This window comes from Scyliorhinus canicula, chromosome 3, assembly GCF_902713615.1.
Source record: "Scyliorhinus canicula chromosome 3, sScyCan1.1, whole genome shotgun sequence".
In the NCBI taxonomy this organism is placed as follows: domain Eukaryota; kingdom Metazoa; phylum Chordata; class Chondrichthyes; order Carcharhiniformes; family Scyliorhinidae; genus Scyliorhinus; species Scyliorhinus canicula.
The window spans coordinates 271393409-271410490 of record NC_052148.1 but is presented as its reverse complement, the minus strand read 5'-3'; the positions used below and the strand labels follow the sequence as shown (position 1 = coordinate 271410490).

The window sequence follows — 17082 nt, the reverse complement described above, 5'->3', positions numbered from 1 at the left end:
GGACGGCCTCAGGACGTCACCTGAGGTTGTCCCCCAATGCTCCGCCCCCGATGGGCCGAGTCCAGTCGGGGGAGGGGGGGAGCAGGAAGGGGTCTTTGCCGGGGTTGGAGGCGCTGATGGGGGGTGGTCCTGGGGTGGAGAGGCTGGTTACAGAGCAGCAGTTTCTGGCAGGCCTGGTCCGCGAGCGACCGGCGCCATGTTGTACGGCACGGTCGCTGCCGTGCGCGGCCACGGACACAGCCGTTCTCCGGCCGTATCCACAGGTGCGCGGCTGCTAGCCTACCACCAGGCGGAGGATTGGGGCAGCGTAAACGCCACTGTTCCCACGCCGGCGTCAGCACTTAGTCGGCAAATCGGAGATTCCAGCCCCAGCTGTTCCAGAAACAAAACACTGTGACACAGAGCCGCACAGAGGAAGCAGGGGGGGGGCAGCTGCAAAGGACGGATTTCCCAGAACTGACGGAAGTCCCAAGAAACCAGGGAAGGACGGCAAAAGTCCCCAGGGGAGAGCAAAATCAAGGAACAAGGACAGGGGACGTGAACAGATCCGTTCAGTGAAGTTAAGGGGGGCAGCAGGGTAGCATGGTGGTTAGCATAAATGCTTCACAGCTCCAGGGTCCCAGGTTCGATTCCCGGCTGGATCACTGTCTGTGCGGAGTCTGCACGTCCTCCCCGTGTGTGCGTGGGTTTCCTCCGGGTGCTCCGGTTTCCTCCCACAGTCCAAAGATGTGCGGGTTAGGTGGATTGGCCATGCTAAATTGCCCGTAGTGTCCTAATAAAAAGTAAGGTTAAGGGGGGGGGGGGGGTTGTTGTTGGGTTACGGGTATAGGGTGGATACGTGGGTTTGAGTAGCGTGATCATGGCTCGGCACAACATTGAGGGCCGAAGGGCCTGTTCTGTGCTGTACTGTTCTATGTAAATCTATGTTAAGAGTGAGGAGCAGAGGAAGGCTCCGAGCTTAAAGTGAGAAATCTGCTGGGAGCAGACTTAAAGCAAAATAGGCCTACGAGAAGCCAGGAGGTCATTGGACACAAACAAAACTTGACCACTGCCTACGCCGGGCCTGTGAAACAGCAGCGTACTGTTGGCACGGGGGGTATCTGAGAGGTCTCATAGAAGGTGAAGATTGACTGCACATGGCGATCCAGGACAGAGGAACATCAGGAGGAGAGGTTGACATCCCGGAGCTGGATCCTCGGTGAGATTTCTGAGGTTCCTCGGGCAGCACATTCCAACCCACGACCACTACCACCTAGAAGGACAAGAACAGCAGATACCTGGGAACCCCACCACCTGGAGGCTCCCCACCAAGTCACTGACCACCCTGACTGGGAAATATATCGCCGTTCCTTCACTGTCGTGGGGACAAAATTGTGGAACTCCTCCCTACCAGCACAGTGGGTGTACCTACACATCAGGGACTGCAGAGGTTCAAAAAGACAGCTCACCACCACCTTCTGAAGAGCAACTAAGGACGGGCAGTAAATGCTGGCCTAACCAGCAACGCCCACATTCTGTGAATTAATTTTTTTTTTAAACCACACTCAGGCAGCACTGTGAAGACAGAGGGCTTGAGCTGTATGGAAGTGTCTGGGGGAGTAGTGTCTGGGGGGGGGGGGGGGGGGCTGGCTGTCAGAGAGTAGTGTCTGGGGGTGGGGGGGGTGGCTGTCAGCGAGTAGTGTCTGGGGGGGGGCTGGCTGTCAGAGAGTAGTGTCTGGGGGTGGGGGGGGTGGCTGTCAGGGAGTAGTGTCTGGGGGGGGGCTGGCTGTCAGAGAGTAGTGTCTGGGGGTGGGGTGGCTGGCTGTCAGGGAGTAGTGTCTGGGGAGGAGGGGGTGCTGGCTGTCAGAGAGTAGTGTCTGGGGGTGGGGGGGGGTGGCTGTCAGGGAGTAGTGTCTGGGGTGGGGGGGCTGGCTGTCAGGGAGTAGTGTCTGGGGTGGGGGGGCTGGCTGTCAGGGAGTAGTGTCCGGGGGGGGGGGGGGGCTGTCAGAGAGTAGTGTCTGGGGGTGGGGGGGCTGGCTGTCAGAGAGTAGTGTCGGGGGGTGGGGGGGGCTGGCTGTCAGGGAGTAGTGTCTGGGGGTGGGGGGGCTGGCTGTCAGGGAGTAGTGTCTGGGGGTGGGGGGGCTGGCTGTCAGGGAGTAGTGTCTGGGGGGGGCTGGCTACCAGGGAGTAGTGTCTGGGGGTGGGGGGGCTGGCTGTCAGAGAGTAGTGTCTGGGGGTGGGGGGGCTGGCTGTCAGGGAGTAGTGTCTGGGGGGGGCTGGCTACCAGGGAGTAGCGTCGGGGGGGGGGGGGGGGGTGCTGGCTGTTCCAACTGGAAGTGTCTGGGGAGGGGCTGGCTGCCAGGGAATAATGTCTGGGTGGGGGGGGGCTGTTGGGGAGTAGTGTCTGGGGGGAGCCTGGCTGTCAGGGAGTGGTGTTTGGGGGGGGCTGTTGGGGAGTAGTGTCTGGGGAGGGAGGGGCTGCCAGGGAGTAGTGTCTGGGGGGGGGGGGCTGCCAGGGACTAGTGTCTGGGGGGGGAGGGGCTGTCAGGGAGTAGTGTCTGGGGGGGGCTGTCAGGGTGTAGTGTCTGGGGGGGGAGGGGCTGTCAGGGAGTAGTGTCTGGGGGGGGCTGTCAGGGTGTAGTGTCTGGGGGGGGGAAGCTGCCAGGGTGTAGTGTCTAGGGGGGGGGGGACTGCTAGGGCGTAGTGTCTGGGGGGGGCTGTCAGGGAGTAGTGTCTGGGGGGGGGAGCTGCCAGGGTGTAGTGTCTGGGGGGGGGGATGCCAGGGTGTAGTGTCTGGGGGGGGGGTAGCTGTCAGGGAGTAGTGTCTGGGGGGGGGGAGCTGCCAGGGTGTAGTGTCTGGGGGGGGGGGGGGGGGCTGCCAGGGTGTAGTCTGGGGGGGGGGGATGCCAGGGTGTAGTGTCTGGGGGGGGTAGCTGTCAGGGAGTAATGTCTGGGGGGGGCTGCTAGGGCGTAGTGTCTGGGGGGGGGGGGGTAGCTGTCAGGGAGTAGTGTCGGGGGGGGGGGGGGGGGCTGCCAGGGTGTAGTGTCTGGGGGGGGGGCTGTTAGGGAGTAGTGTCGGGGGGGGTGGGGGGCTGGCTGTCAGGGAGTAATGTCTGGGGGGGGGCTGTTGAGGAGTAGTTTCTGGGGGGGGGGGTGGCTGCCAGGGCGTAGTGTCTGGGGGGGGCTGTTAGGGAGTAGTGTCGGGGGGGGGGCTGGCTGTCAGGGAGTAATGTCTGGGGGGGGCTGTTGAGGAGTAGTGTCTGGGGGGGGTGGCTGCCAGGGAGTAATGTCTGGGGGGGTGGCTGTTGGGGAGTAGTGTCTGGGGGGGGGGGGGGGGGGGGGCTGTTGGGGAGTAGTGTCTGGGGGGGGGGGGCTGTTGGGGAGTACTGTCTGGGGGGGTGCTGACTTTTCCAGCTGGAAGGCTTGTTTAATCAACGGCCCATGAGAGCTGGGATGAGGGCGCTCTCGAAGGATAAAGTTGACTTGCTAATTGCAGTCTGAAGACAGGGGAGGGAGGTGGGAAGGTGCTCACAGAGGGGGGGGGGGTGCGCATGGGTGGATGTCGCAGACCCTGAGAGGGCTGAGGGTCAGGCCATTACCAGGAGTCCTCATCACTCGCCCTTAATATTCTCTTTCAGTTTTTGATTCAGGAGAATCATGGAGCCAGTCGAGGTGGCAATTCTTTTGATTGGGATTAAGGAGCAGCGACATCGACGTGCCGCTGCACACGGCTAGTGTTCTGCGGAGGAGGGGGCTGCAGGACCCTTTGCTGTTCCAGGAGCACAGCCACTGATGGTGGAGCCTCAGAACGGACACCACCCCCCGAGAGGGGAGTGAGTGACAGGGTGCTCTCGGGGGTCTGGGTCGGAGAGGGGAAGATATCCGATATCTACAAGCTTATGCAGGAGGTGGAAGAGGCGTCAGTAAAGGAGCTGAATATGAAGTGGGAGGGGGAACTGGGGGAACAGATCGAAGACAGGACATGGGCTGATGCCCTGGAGAGGGTAAATTCTTCCTCCTCGTGTGCGCGGCTTAGCCTCATCCAATTCAAGGTGCTGCATAGGGCCCACATGACTGGGACGAGGATGAGTAGGTTCTTTGGGGGTGAAGATAGGTGTGTCAGGTGTTCGGGGAGTCCAGCGAACCATGCCCATATGTTCTGGGCATGCCCGGCATTGGAGGAGTTCTGGAAGGGGGTGGCGAGGACGGTGTCAAGGGTGGTGGGATCCAGGGTCAAGCCAGGATGGGGACTCGCGATCTTTGGGGTTGGGGTGGAGCCGGGAGTGCAGGAGGCGAAAGAGGCCGGTGTGCTGGCCTTTGCGTCCCTAGGAGCCCGGCGAAGGATTTTGCTACAGTGGAAGGACGCGAGGCCCCCAAGCGTGGAGACCTGGATCAATGACATGGCGGGTTTCATTAAGCTAGAGAAGGTCAAATTCGCCCTGAGAGGATCGGTGCAAGGGTTCTTTAGGCGGTGGCAACCTTTCCTCGACTTTCTGGCTCAACGATAGGGTACAGGGACAGTAGCAGCAGCAACCCGGGGGGGGGGGGGGGTGCGTTGATTATGTTTATTTAAATTTGATTTATTAATTTTAATTTATGGTTAAGTTCTCTTCTGGGGGGGGGGGGGGAGTGTGATACATGTGATGTTACGGTATGGGGGGAATTGTGGGTGCTATGGGGCTGTTAGTTGCATATTACTGCTTGTTGCTATACTTGTTATATTTTTATATTTTCTGTAAAAAATTCCAATAAAAATTATTTTTTAAAAAAAGAACAGACACCACCAGCCACAGGTATTCCGCTGTCAAACATCCGACCTCCAGATGTCAGAGGTCCAGTGCTGGAGATGACGGCATCTGTCCTGGGGGACAGTGGAGCACCCGTGGGTGATGCAAGAGTTGGCACCACATGGACTCAGAGGTCACCCTTGCCTGCGTCACATGTACATCAACTTGGACTGCTGAATGTGGTTCTGTTGCCTGGTCCGGCCATTGGGATCCCTCCAATACAGCCCCAGATGATGTCCAGCATCATGTTCACCTGCTGCGCTGAGCCCAACCTGGCATTGAAGCAGGGAGAGCAACTGGACAGGGGGAGATGGAGCAACGCCACATCTCCTCGGATGAGGGGAATGTTGAGGAGGGCAGCGAAGGTCAAACCGCTGAGGAGAAGGAAGGACCTCGGATGAGGATTAGGGTTGGCCTCATTGCCTCTCGGTTTGCAGACAGCCAAGACTAGGATGTGAAGAGCTCTCCCACTGTGGAGTCTGACATCAACTCACTAATTTTCTTTTTAAATTTAGAGTACCCAATTCATTTTTTCCAATTAAGGGGCAATTTAGCGTGGCCAATCCACCTACCCTGCACATCTTTGGGTTGTGGGGGCGAAACCCACGCAGACACGGGGAGAATGTGCAAACTCCGCACGGACAGTGACCCAGGGCCGGGATTGAACCTGGGACCTCGGTGCCGTAGGCAGCAGTGCTAACCCACTGCATCAACTCACTAAGAAGTCTGACAACACCAGGTTAAAGTCCAACAGGTTTGTTTCAAACACGAGCTTTCGGAGCACAGCTCCTTCCTCTCCACATCATCAACTCACTAATGTGGTGCCTGTGGGAGGTCATCGTGATGGTGGCTACATCCGTGGGCACGGCGCTAAAGTGCTAGGCCGTACGATGCAGGAGAGTGATGGTGACTTGCATTGAGGACTGAGCGATGGTTCTTTCACCCTCAGCAACATGTCTGACTCCTGCCTGACAGAGAACTGGACGCGTCCTGTCAATGGACGGGTTTATCAAGGGGTGCAGAGACACTGGACGAGAAATCACAGTAACTTCAATCCAATGTTAATGTAAGCCTACTTGTGACAGTAATAAAGATTATTATATGTTTGAGATGAAGTGGGGTCACAGGAGATTCACACATAGTGGACAAAATGACATGGGGAAGAGATAGTGGGCACGATAAAATTGTTTCCCTTGGTGGAGAATTCTAGAACCGGGGAACATCGATTCAAGCGAAGTGGCAGAAGGTGTAGAGGGGATGTGAGGGCTATGGACCAGGTGCAGGAAGGTGGGATTAGTACGGGCACGTGGCTTCTGGCTGGCATGGACAAGATGGGCCGAATGGCCTCCCCCTGTGCTGTAACCTTTCCATGGTTCTACCAGCATAGACCCATTGGGCTGATGGGTCAGTTCCTATGTTGAACATCCCGTGTCACTCTGCATTTAGTACCCAGCCCATAATTCTTTGATTATTGACAGTGAATTGTGACAGGCAGTGCAGCGTGTGCTAAAACCAAACATATTGGGATTTTTGTCCTTAAACCCAAGTTCTGCATGCTTACGTAATTATAATGTATCTGATTATATCTCCTGGCAGGGACATACATCAGCATTGAGGTTAATAATAATATTTTTTAAAATAATCTTTATTGTCACAAGTAGGCCTACATTGCAATGAAGTTACTGTGAAAAGCCCCTAGTCCCCACATTCCGGCGCCTGTTTGGGTACACAGAGCGAGAATTCAGAATGTCCAATTCACCTAACAAGCCCGTCTTTCAGGACTAGTGTGAGGAAACCGGAGCACCCGGAGGAAACCCACGCAGACACGGGGAGAACGTGCAGACTCTGCGCAGACAGTGACCCAAGCCGAGAATCGAACTTGGGACCCTGGAGCTGTGAAGCCACAGTGATAACCACTGTGCTGCCGTGCTGCTTCAGTTGCTGATTAGCAACAGTCTTGTTTCAGTTTGCTTGTTCATACTGCTGGAGTTTAACCAGCGAAAACCACACAGTTTGGCAACAATGAAGCCTCTGCCACTTTTTTATTTATTTAGAGTTTTTTTCCAATTAAGGGGCAATATAGCGTGGCCAATCCACCTACCCGGCACATCTTTGGGTTGTGGGGACGAAACCCACGCAGACACGGGGAGAATGTGCAAACTCCCCACGGACAGTGACCCAGAGCCGGGATCGAACCTGGGACCTCAGCGCCGTGAGGCAGCAGGGCTAACCCACTGCGCCAACCGTGCTGCCACAAGCCTCTGTCAGTTGACCAGCCTGACCACTTGGCTGTTTGGAGAAAGACGTGGAAATGTTGTTTGTAGCTGAGTTGGATGAATGTGTGCAACTGGTAGGAGATTAACGGCTTATCCACTTGCAGTTAGGATGTGCCGCCTTGTATCCGTATTTGCATCAGTTGTATTTGGTTATTTACAGGTCAAAGATGAGACATTTGATCGAGAAGAGAAAACATTTCGAAATCTGGAGAAGGCTGTGAGACTTTGTTCAAAGAATACTTCCTATTACCTGCAAAACATTCAGGTAAATGTCCGAGCTGTTGGTGAGTTGATTATTAACAATGCTTTACCCAATGTGGTGTTCTTTCTTATGCTAAATTCAGGATGGTTGGCATTCACAAAGACCACACAATAGCTTTAACTTGAACAAAGCTATCGAAATATTAACACTACTAATTTGGATTCGGCACATACTCCGAAATAATATAGAGTTGATAATTAACATATAATCTGCACTCACAGCTAATCTCTACACTATTATAAACTATGAGCTGCTCTCACTCGCGCTATCTTTCCTCCAGTCTGTCCTCTTGCTAACTCCTTCACTTCTCTCCCACAAGGCTTAGCATCAATGCCTTATATACTTGTAACTCTAGCTCCCTCTGGTGGCTGATCTGGACATTTCATTCATCCTTGTAGTTCTCACATTTATGATAATACCAGGGCAGCACTGTGGCACAGTGGTTAGCACTGCTGCCTCACAGCACCGAGGCCCCAGGTTCAATCCCGACTCTGGGTCACTGTCCGTGTGGAGTTTGAACATTCCCCCCCCCCCCGTGTTTGCGTGGGTTTCGCCCCTCACAACCCAAAGGTGTGCAGGGTAGGTGGATTAGCCATGCTAAATTGCCCCTTAATTTGAAAAAATGAATTGGGTACTCTAAATTTATTTTTTAATGATGATAATACCGCATTGTATTCACTGGAGTTCAGAAGGATGAGGGAGGGATCTCACAGAAACCTATAAAATTGTTTTTTAAAAAAAGATTTTCTTTTCACATTTATTAATTTTTATAGATTTTTTTTCTAATGAAGGGGCAATTTAGCGCGGCCAATTCACCTACCCCTTCAGTATGCCCTGCAGCCATTCAGTGACATATCTGGCCATGGCACCAGGGAGGCAACATACCATCCATTAGTTTATTTTGTGGCCACAGAAATGTCTGTCTGTTCCCCTCACAATTGAATCTCTATAACCCAGACATTCTTCCTCCTCCCTCGTGTGCAGCAGACCCACCCATGTAGTTGGCTGTCACTGCTTTCCCCTGTGGTGATATGCATCACTGTAAATACGCAAGGGGTTAATATAAATCACTACGACTAAGTAAACACTAGAGGGAGCACCAGAGACGTTATGACACACAGACATACAGCTAATGAACACATAGAATAGGACACGACCAATGGGCAGTCAAGACACCCAGAGGTGACACTACCACAAGGGGGCATTACACAACCCATATATAAGGACAGGGCACACATGCTCTGTCTCTTTCCACAGGCGACACTCAGAGAGTAGGACAGGGGCAGATCAGAAGCATCACACCCACCACGTGGCTTAGAGCAGACTGGTTAGTGAGACTGAGTAACTATAGCAAGATTAGCAGGAGAGTCAAACTCATAGAGAACTGTGCTCATTGTTCAATAAATCACATTGAACTTACTTCAAAGTCTGGAGTATCTTTTGGTCAAAGCTGCATCGAGTTGCAGCCTGTGTTATCCCAGAGTACATAACACAACATCCCCGACACAGTTATCTCCCCCGACAGTATCCAAATCTGGGGGAGATGACTGCGTAGGTGAAAGCAGTGGCAGCCGCTGGGGGTGGCCATGGGGGACTCCTGCACTACCTGCCTTCCTCTACTCTGCCTGGTAGTTACCCTGCCCTTACTGCCTGTTCAGCCTTCACCAATGGTGTGACCACCTTACTGAAAGTGCTGTTCACGACTTGCTCAGCATCATGGATGCTACACAGTGAATCACAGAATCCCCAGGCAAAAAGAGGCCATTCAGCCCATGGTGGCTGTGCTGACCCTCTGAAAGAGCACCCCACCCAGACCCGATCCCCGCCCCACCCCTATAACCAACCCTCAGTGGCCCCACCCTCAGCTCCAGCTCCAACATGCGGTTAGCCAGTAGCTGAAGTTGGACACACTTTCTGCACACGTGGTCACCAGGGACAACTGAAGTTGCCATGATTTCCCACATCGCACAGGAGGAGCATATCACGAGTGTGAGCTCTCCTGCCATGACTACCCTGAAGCCCCTTGTTTACTCCCTGTTTTAACAAAAAATTCTTCTTCTATAAGAATACTGTTAACTTACCTCACTTACACTAAATTTATTTCCCTTATCCTACTTTGCTCACTTATATTACTTTATTATAATGACCCTGACTTTCATTTATTTGTGTTATTTCTCAGTTTATTCCTATTTCCAAAAAAAGTCCACTTAAAAAATTTATGACTGCATTACTGGGACGCTGTCTGCGAGGACTCCGTTTCCAGAGGAAAGTGCGCTAGTGAGGTTTAGGGAGGAAATTCGAAGAGCTTGTGGCCTAACGTCTGAGGTATAATAAGCGGGATTCATCCGATTGCCGGGGGTGAAATGGCACTTGGCGATCGGCCGGAGAACCCGTTTTTACGGCGAAATCGGTGGCGGTGCCGTTTTTCGGATGTTCCGTCCCCTGAAAAGCATCGTACTCGAGGAGTGCGGTGCACGGTGATGGGACGGCCTCAGGACGTTCCGCTAGCAGGGGGGGCTACAGCGGGGGCTGGGGGGACTGGTGGGGGATGGTTTGGGGGTTGGCGAGTGGGGTTACAGGGGGCCACTATCTGGCAGGCTGGGTCCGCCATGGCCGCCGCCATGCCCATCAGCAGCCATGGACCCGGCAATTCCCCATCCCTATCTGCAGGTAAAGCCGGGGGCTTTATGTGGCGCGGCTTCTAGCCCCCCTACCAGGCGGAGCATCAGTGCCGGGGCGGCGCCGACTTTTTAGTCGTCAGACCAGATGCTTCCTCCGGACGTGGCCGTGAAATCGGAGAATCGAGTCCATGGAATTCCCCACAGCCAAGCTAATTTTCCACCCTCAAACTTTATTTCTTTAAAGTCGTTTTGAACGAGAGGATAATTATTGCGTTTCGCCCTTGTTAACGGTGGATTGTTGTCTTGTTCAGGACGGTATGCTATTAGCTGTCCAAAACGTCCAAGGCCTTCAAAGAACTTTACAGGATTGTGACCACGGCAACGCTGACTCCCTCCAGGAATTAAAGAACTATCAAAATTCCTTCGAAAGTTTTGTAAGTACTCGACATGATGGGATAACCCCCTTCACGTTTGGATTGTCAATTCAGTTTTGCGTTGGGATCCCTAGTAACTAACGATTAATCTCCCGGACAGAGCTGGGAGTAAAACCCGGAAGAAAATTCCAAGGGACCTGGTAAAAAATGTGGGGTTTTTTTTCATAATTTCATGTAAACGTTCCGTCTCGTACGGTTGTCACATTATTGGGGGTGGGGAAAAAGTCTTTGGGTGCATAGCTTGGAGGTCGGAGGTCACGTGATAAAAGCATGTGGAATGACCCAAAGGCAGTTGACAAACCCTAAACAGGGGCTGGTTTAGCTCACTGGGCTAAATCACTGGCTTTTAAAGCAGACCGAGCAGGCCAGCAGCACAGGTTCGATTCCCGTACCAGCCACCCCGAACAGGCGCCGGAATGTGGCGACTGGGGGCTTTTCACAGTAACTTCATTGAAGCCTACTCGTGACAATAAGCGATTTTCATTTAATTTCATTTCAACTAGGGGCTGGTTTAGCACACTGGGCTAAATCGCTGGTTTTCAAAGCAGACCAAGGCAGGCCAGCAGCGCTGGTTCAATTCCCCTACCAGCCTCCCCGAACAGGCGCCGGAATGTGGCGACTAGGGGCTTTTTGCAGTGACTTCATTTGAAGCCTACTTGTGACAATAAGCGATCTTCTTCTTCAACCCTGTGCCTGTGTGGATTGTCTCTCTGACCATCTTGTCACTGCTTTTGTCCCAACCCCCTTTGGGAGAAGGTCTGCTATTTTCCATAGATGGCTATGTTCATCTGGGTGACCAGTGTGAAGGTGGAAGAACATGTCCAATCGATTCAGTGTCAATAATAACACAATCGGATCGGTAACAGAGCAACTGCTGATTATTATGGGGAGGCAGTGATATTATCACTGAAAAACAAAATTACACTCCCTCTGTCAGGCATGACCGAATTGAATGCTGGAACAGGCTTGAGGGGCTGAATGGTGTTTTTCCTATACCCACTCCTGCATAACCAGAGCATTTTGCACTCCCAGTGTAAGTGCACAGTCTCCAGTTTGTAGAGAGTTTTATCCAACTTGTGGTACAAAGAAAATATTTCAGCCTTTAAAAGGTAATGATAAGCATCGAATCCCACAGTACAGAAGGAGGCCGTTCGGCCCATCGAGTGTACACCGATCCTTTGAAAGAGACCCTATTTATGCCCACTCACCCCCTCCCCCCCTGCCCATCCCTGTAACCCCACCTAACCTGAACACAAAGGGGCAATTTAGCATGGCCAATCCACCTAACCTGCACATCTTTGGACTGAGGGAGGAAACCGGAGCACCCGGAGGAAACCCACGCAGACGTGGGGAGAAAGTGCAAACACCAGACAGACAGTCACCCGGAATTGAACTTGGGTGCCTGGAACTGTGAGGCAGCAGTGCTAACCACTGTGCCACCTCTGGAGAATCCTGAATTAAAAATTTTTTTTAATACAGCCAATTCTATTTTCCAAATAAGGGGCAATTTAGTATGGCCATTCCACCTACCCTGCACATAGAACAATGGCCTTCAGCCCTCCAAGCCTGTACCGGTCATGATACCAACCTTTGCCAAAACCCTCAGCACTTCCTTGTGCCGTATCCCTCTATACCCATCCTATCCATGTGTTTGTCAAGATGCCTTTTGAACGTGGTTAATGTATCTGCTTCCACAACCTCCCCTGGCAACGCGTCCCAGGCACTCACCACCCTCTGCGTAAATAACCTGCCTCCCACATCTCCTCTAAACTTTGCCCCACGGACCTTAAACCTATGCCCCCTGGTGACTGACCCTGCCACCCTGGGAAAGAGTGCCTGCCCATCCACTCTATCCATGCCCCTCTTAATCTTGCAGACCTCTATCAGGTCACCCCTCAACCTCCGTCATTCGAATGAAAGACTCCATCTTTTGGATTGTGGGGGTGAGACCCACGCAGACACGGGGAGAATGTACAAACTCCACACGGACAGTGACACGCGGCCAGGTTCGAACCCGGATCGTCGGCGCCGTGAGGCAGCAGTGCTAACCACTGCGCCTCTGTGCTGCCCCCGGGGAATCCTGAATGAAGGATGAATTGTAACATGTGGAGTAATTGATGTGGAGGATTTGATTTATTGTCACATGTACCGAGGTACAGTGAAAAGTATTGTTCTGTGTACAGTCCAGACAGATCGCTCCATACGTGAAAAACATAGGACATACAATAAATACACAATGTATTTACATAGACACAGACATCGGGTGAAGCATACGGAGTGTAGTACTACTCAGTAGAGAAGTTGTGTGGAGTGATCAGTTCAGTCCATAAGAGGATCATTTAGGAGTCTGGTAACAGCGGGGAAGAAGCTGTTTTTGAATCAGTTAGTGCATGTTCTCAGACCTTTTTATCTTCTGGAAGAAGATGGAAGGGAGAATTTAAAACTATTTAAATATCATGACAACAAGACCAAGTCAGAGGCTGGGAATCCTGCGATGAATAATGCACACCTTGATTCCCCAAAGCCTGTCCACCATCTACTAGGTCAGGAGTGTGAACACAGAACATACAGTGCAGAAGGAGGCCATTCGGCCCATCGAGTCTGCACCGACCCACTTAAACCCTCACTTCCACCCTATCCCAATAACCCCTCCTAACCTTTTTGGACACTAAGGGCAATTTAGCGTGGCCAATCCACCTGCACGTCTTTAGACTGTGGGAGGAAAACGGAGCACCCAGAGGAAACCAACACAGACACGGGGTGAACGTGCAGACTCCGCATAGACAGTGAACCAGCGGAGAATCAAACCTGGACCCTGGCACTGTGAAGCCACAGTGCTAACCACCGTGCTACCGTGCTGTGATGGAATACTCTCCACTTGCCTGGATGAGAACAGCTCCAACAAACTAACAAAGCTCGACACCATCCAGGACAAGGCAGCCCCGCTTAATTGGCATCCCTTCCAACATCTTAAACATTCGCTCCCTCCACCACCGACGCACAGTAGCAGTCGTGTGTCCCATCTACAAGATGCACTGCAGTAACTAACCAAGGTTCCTTAGGCAGCACCTCCCAAACCCACGGCCACTACCATCTAGAAGGACAAGAGCAGCGGATACCTGGGAACCCCACCACCTGGAGGTTCCCCCCCAAGTCACTCACCACCCAGACTTGGAAATATATCGGCCGTTCCTTCAACTTTGATGAGTTATTCCACCTTGTCCCTCGTGGACCCAAAGACTCCGTGCAGGGCCAGTGGGAAAGATTCCTGCTTCTCCTAATCCCTCCCCCTCCAATGATCCCACAGTGAAGTGACATTTTTAAACTTACCTTCCCCTTGTCCAGACATTCAACTCTCTGTCTTTCAGACAGTAAACTGTGCAATAGGAGCTTCGTGGGACTGAGAGCAACGCTGAGCCACATTAAGGGACATTAGGTCAGCGACCAAAAACTTGCAAAGAGTTAGGTTTTAAAATGTGTTCTGAAGAGGGACAGAGACAAAGAATTTGAGAGGTTTAGGAAAAGAGTCCCAGAGATTAGGGCCAGGGAGCAAAAGGCGCCGCAACTGGTGGAGCGATGGGAATCGGGAGATGTATAATTGGCGGGAGGAACTGGGGGAGCGCAGAGATGTCAAAGGATTATTGGACTGGAGGCGGTTACAGAGATAGGGAGGGGTATAGGAGCTGGAGGAGGTTACAGAGATAGGAGGGGGTGTAGGAGCTGGAGAAGGTTACAGAGATAGGGAGGGTTGTAGGGGCTGGAGAAGGTTACAGGGATTGGGAGGGTTGTAGGAGCTGGAGGAGGTTACAGAGATAGGGAGAGTTGTGGGGGGCTGGAGGAGGTTACAGAGATAGGGAGGATTGTTGGGCTGGAGGAGGTTACAAAAAGGAGGGGTGTAGGAGCAGGAGGAGGTTACATAGATAGGGAGGGGTGTAGGGGCTCGAGAAGGTTACAGAGATAGGGAGAGTTGTGGGGGGCTGGAGGAGGTTACAGAGATAGGGTGGGTTGTAGGGGCTGGAGGAGGTTACATAGATAGGGAGGGGTGGAGGGCTGGAGGAGTTTACAGAGATAGGGAGGGTTGTAGGGCCTGAAGGAAGTTACAGAGAAGGGGAGGGTTGTAGGGGCTGGAGGAGGTTACAGAGATAGGGAGGGGGTGCAGGGGCTGGAGGAGGTTACAGGGATAGGGAAAGTTGTACGGGCTGGAGTAGATTACAGAGATAGGGAGGGGTGTAGGGCCTGAAGGAGGTTCCAGAGATGGGAGGATTGTAGGGTCTGGAGGAGATTACAGAGATAGGGAGGGGTGTAGGGCCTGAAGGAGGTTACAGAGATGGGGAGGATTGTAGGGTCTGGAGGAGGTTACAGAGATAGGGAGGGTGTAGGGGCTGGAGGTGGTTACAGATATAGGGAGGGTTGTAGGGACTGGAGGAGGTTACAGAGATAGGGAGGGCTGTAGGGGCTGGAGGAGGTTCCAGAGATAGGGAGGGTTGTAGGGGCTGGAGAAGGTTACAGGGATTGGGACGGTTGTAGGGGCTGGAGGAGGTTACAGAGATAGGGAGGATTGTAGGGTCTGGAGGAGGTTACAGAGATACGGAGGGTTGTAGGGGCTGGAGTAGATTACAGAGATAGGGAAGGGTGTAGGGCCTGAAGGAGGTTACAGAGATAGGGAGGGTTGTTGGGGCTGGAGGAGGTTCCAGAGATAGGGAGGGTTGTAGGGCTGGAGGACGTTACAGAGATAGGGAGGGGTGTAGGGGCTGGAGGTGGTTACAGATATAGGGAGGGTTGTAGGGACTGGAGGAGGTTACAGAGATAGGGAGGGTTGTAGGGGCTGGAGGAGGTTACAGAGATAGGGAGGGTTGTAGGGGCTGGAGGAGGTTACAGAGATAGGAGGGTTGTAGGGGCTGGAGAAGGTTACTGGGATTGGGAGGGTTGTAGGGGCTGGAGGAAGTTGCAGAGATAGGGAGGGTTATAGGAGCTGGAGGAGGTTACAGAGATAGGGAGGGTTGTAGGGGCTGGAGAAGGTTACAGGGATTGGGAGGGTTGTAGGGGCTGGAGGAGGTTACAGAGATAGGGAGGGTTGTAGGGGCTGGAGGAGGTTACAGAGATAGGGAGGGTTGTAGGGGCTGGAGAAGGTTACAGGGATTGGGAGGGTTGTAGGGGCTGGAGGAGGTCACAGAGATAGGGAGGGTTGTAGGGGCTGGAGGAGGTTACAGGGATAGGGAGGATTGTAGGGTCTGGAGGAGGTTACAGGGATAGGGAAAGTTGTATGGGCTGGAGTAGATTACAGAGATAGGGAGGGGTGTAGGGCCTGAAGGAGGTTCCAGAGATGGGGAGGATTGTAGGGACTGGAGGAGATTACAGAGATAGGGAGGGGTGCAGGGCCTGAAGGAGGTTCCAGAGATGGGGAGGATTGTAGGGTCTGGAGGAGATTACAGAGATATGGAGGGGTGTAGGGCCTGAAGGAGGTTCCAGAGATGGGGAGGATTGTAGGGTCTGGAGGAGGTTACAGAGATAGGGAGGGGTGTAGGGGCTGGAGGTGGTTACAGATATAGGGAGGGTAGTAGGGACTGGAGGAGGTTACAGAGATAGGGAGGGCTGTAGGGGCTGGAGGAGGTTCCAGAGACAGGGAGGGTTGTAGGGGCCGGAGAAGGTTACAGGGATTGGGAGGATTGTAGGGTCTGGAGGAGGTTACAGAGATACTGAGGGTTGTAGGGGCTGGAGGAGGTTACAGAGATAGGGAGGGTTGTAGGGGCTGGAGGAGGTTACAGAGATAGGGAGGGTTGTAGGGGCAGGAGGAGGTTACAGAGATAGGGAATGGTGTAGGGGCTGGAGGAGGTTACAGAGATAGGGAGGGTTGTAGGGGCTGGAGGAGGTTACAGAGATAGGGAGGGTTGTAGGGGCTGGAGAAGGTTACAGGGATTGGGAGGGTTGTAGGGGCTGTAGGAGGCTACAGAGATAGGGAGGGTTGTAGGGGCTGGAGGAGGTTACAGGGATTGGGAGGGTTGTAGGGGCTGGAGGAGGTTACAGAGATAGGGAGGGTTGTATGGGGCTGGAGGAGGTTACAGAGATAGGGAGGGTTGTAGGGGCAGGAGGAGGTTACAGAGATAGGGAGTGGTGTAGGGGCTGGAGGAGGTTACAGAGATAGGGAGGGGTTGTAGGGGCTGGAGGAGGTTACAGAGATAGGGAGGGTGTAGGGGCTGGAGAAGGTTACAGGGATTGGGAGGGTTGTAGGGGCTGGAGGAGGTTACAGAGATAGGGAGGGTTGTAGGGGCTGGAGGAGGTTACAGAGATAGGGAGGGGTGTAGGGGCTGGAGGTGGTTACAGATATAGGGAGGGTTGTAGGGACTGGAGGAGGTTACAGAGATAGGGAGGGCTGTAGGGGCTGGAGGAGGTTCCAGAGATAGGGAGGGTTGTAGGGGCTGGAGGAGGTTGCAGAGATAGGGAGGGTTATAGGAGCTGGAGGAGGTTACAGAGATAGGGAGGGTTGTAGGGGCTGGAAGAGGTTACAGAGATAGGGAGGGTTGTAGGGGCTGGAGAAGGTTACAGGGATTGGGAGGGTTGTAGGGGCTGGAGGAGGTTACAGAGATAGGGAGGGCTGTAGGGGCTGGAGGAGGTTACAGAGATAGGGAGGGTTGTAGGTGCAGGAGGAGGTTACAGAGATAGGGAGTGGTGTAGGGGCTGGAGGAGGTTACAGAGATAGGGAGGGTTGTAGGGGCTGGAGGAGGT

General features: G+C 53.3%; 1 protein-coding gene across 4 annotated transcripts in view; it reads left to right on the top strand.

Moving 5' to 3' along the window:
• arhgef38 (Rho guanine nucleotide exchange factor (GEF) 38) overlaps nucleotides 1-17082 on the top strand; it is a 130232-nt gene that overhangs the window by 76675 nt on the left and 36475 nt on the right. For all 4 annotated transcript variants that reach the window (XM_038792816.1, XM_038792814.1, XM_038792815.1 and 1 more), the window contains 2 exons: nucleotides 7203-7307; nucleotides 10237-10359. In XM_038792816.1, the coding sequence (XP_038648744.1) occupies nucleotides 7203-7307; nucleotides 10237-10359 (228 nt within the window). The remainder of the gene's footprint in view (nucleotides 1-7202; nucleotides 7308-10236; nucleotides 10360-17082) is intronic.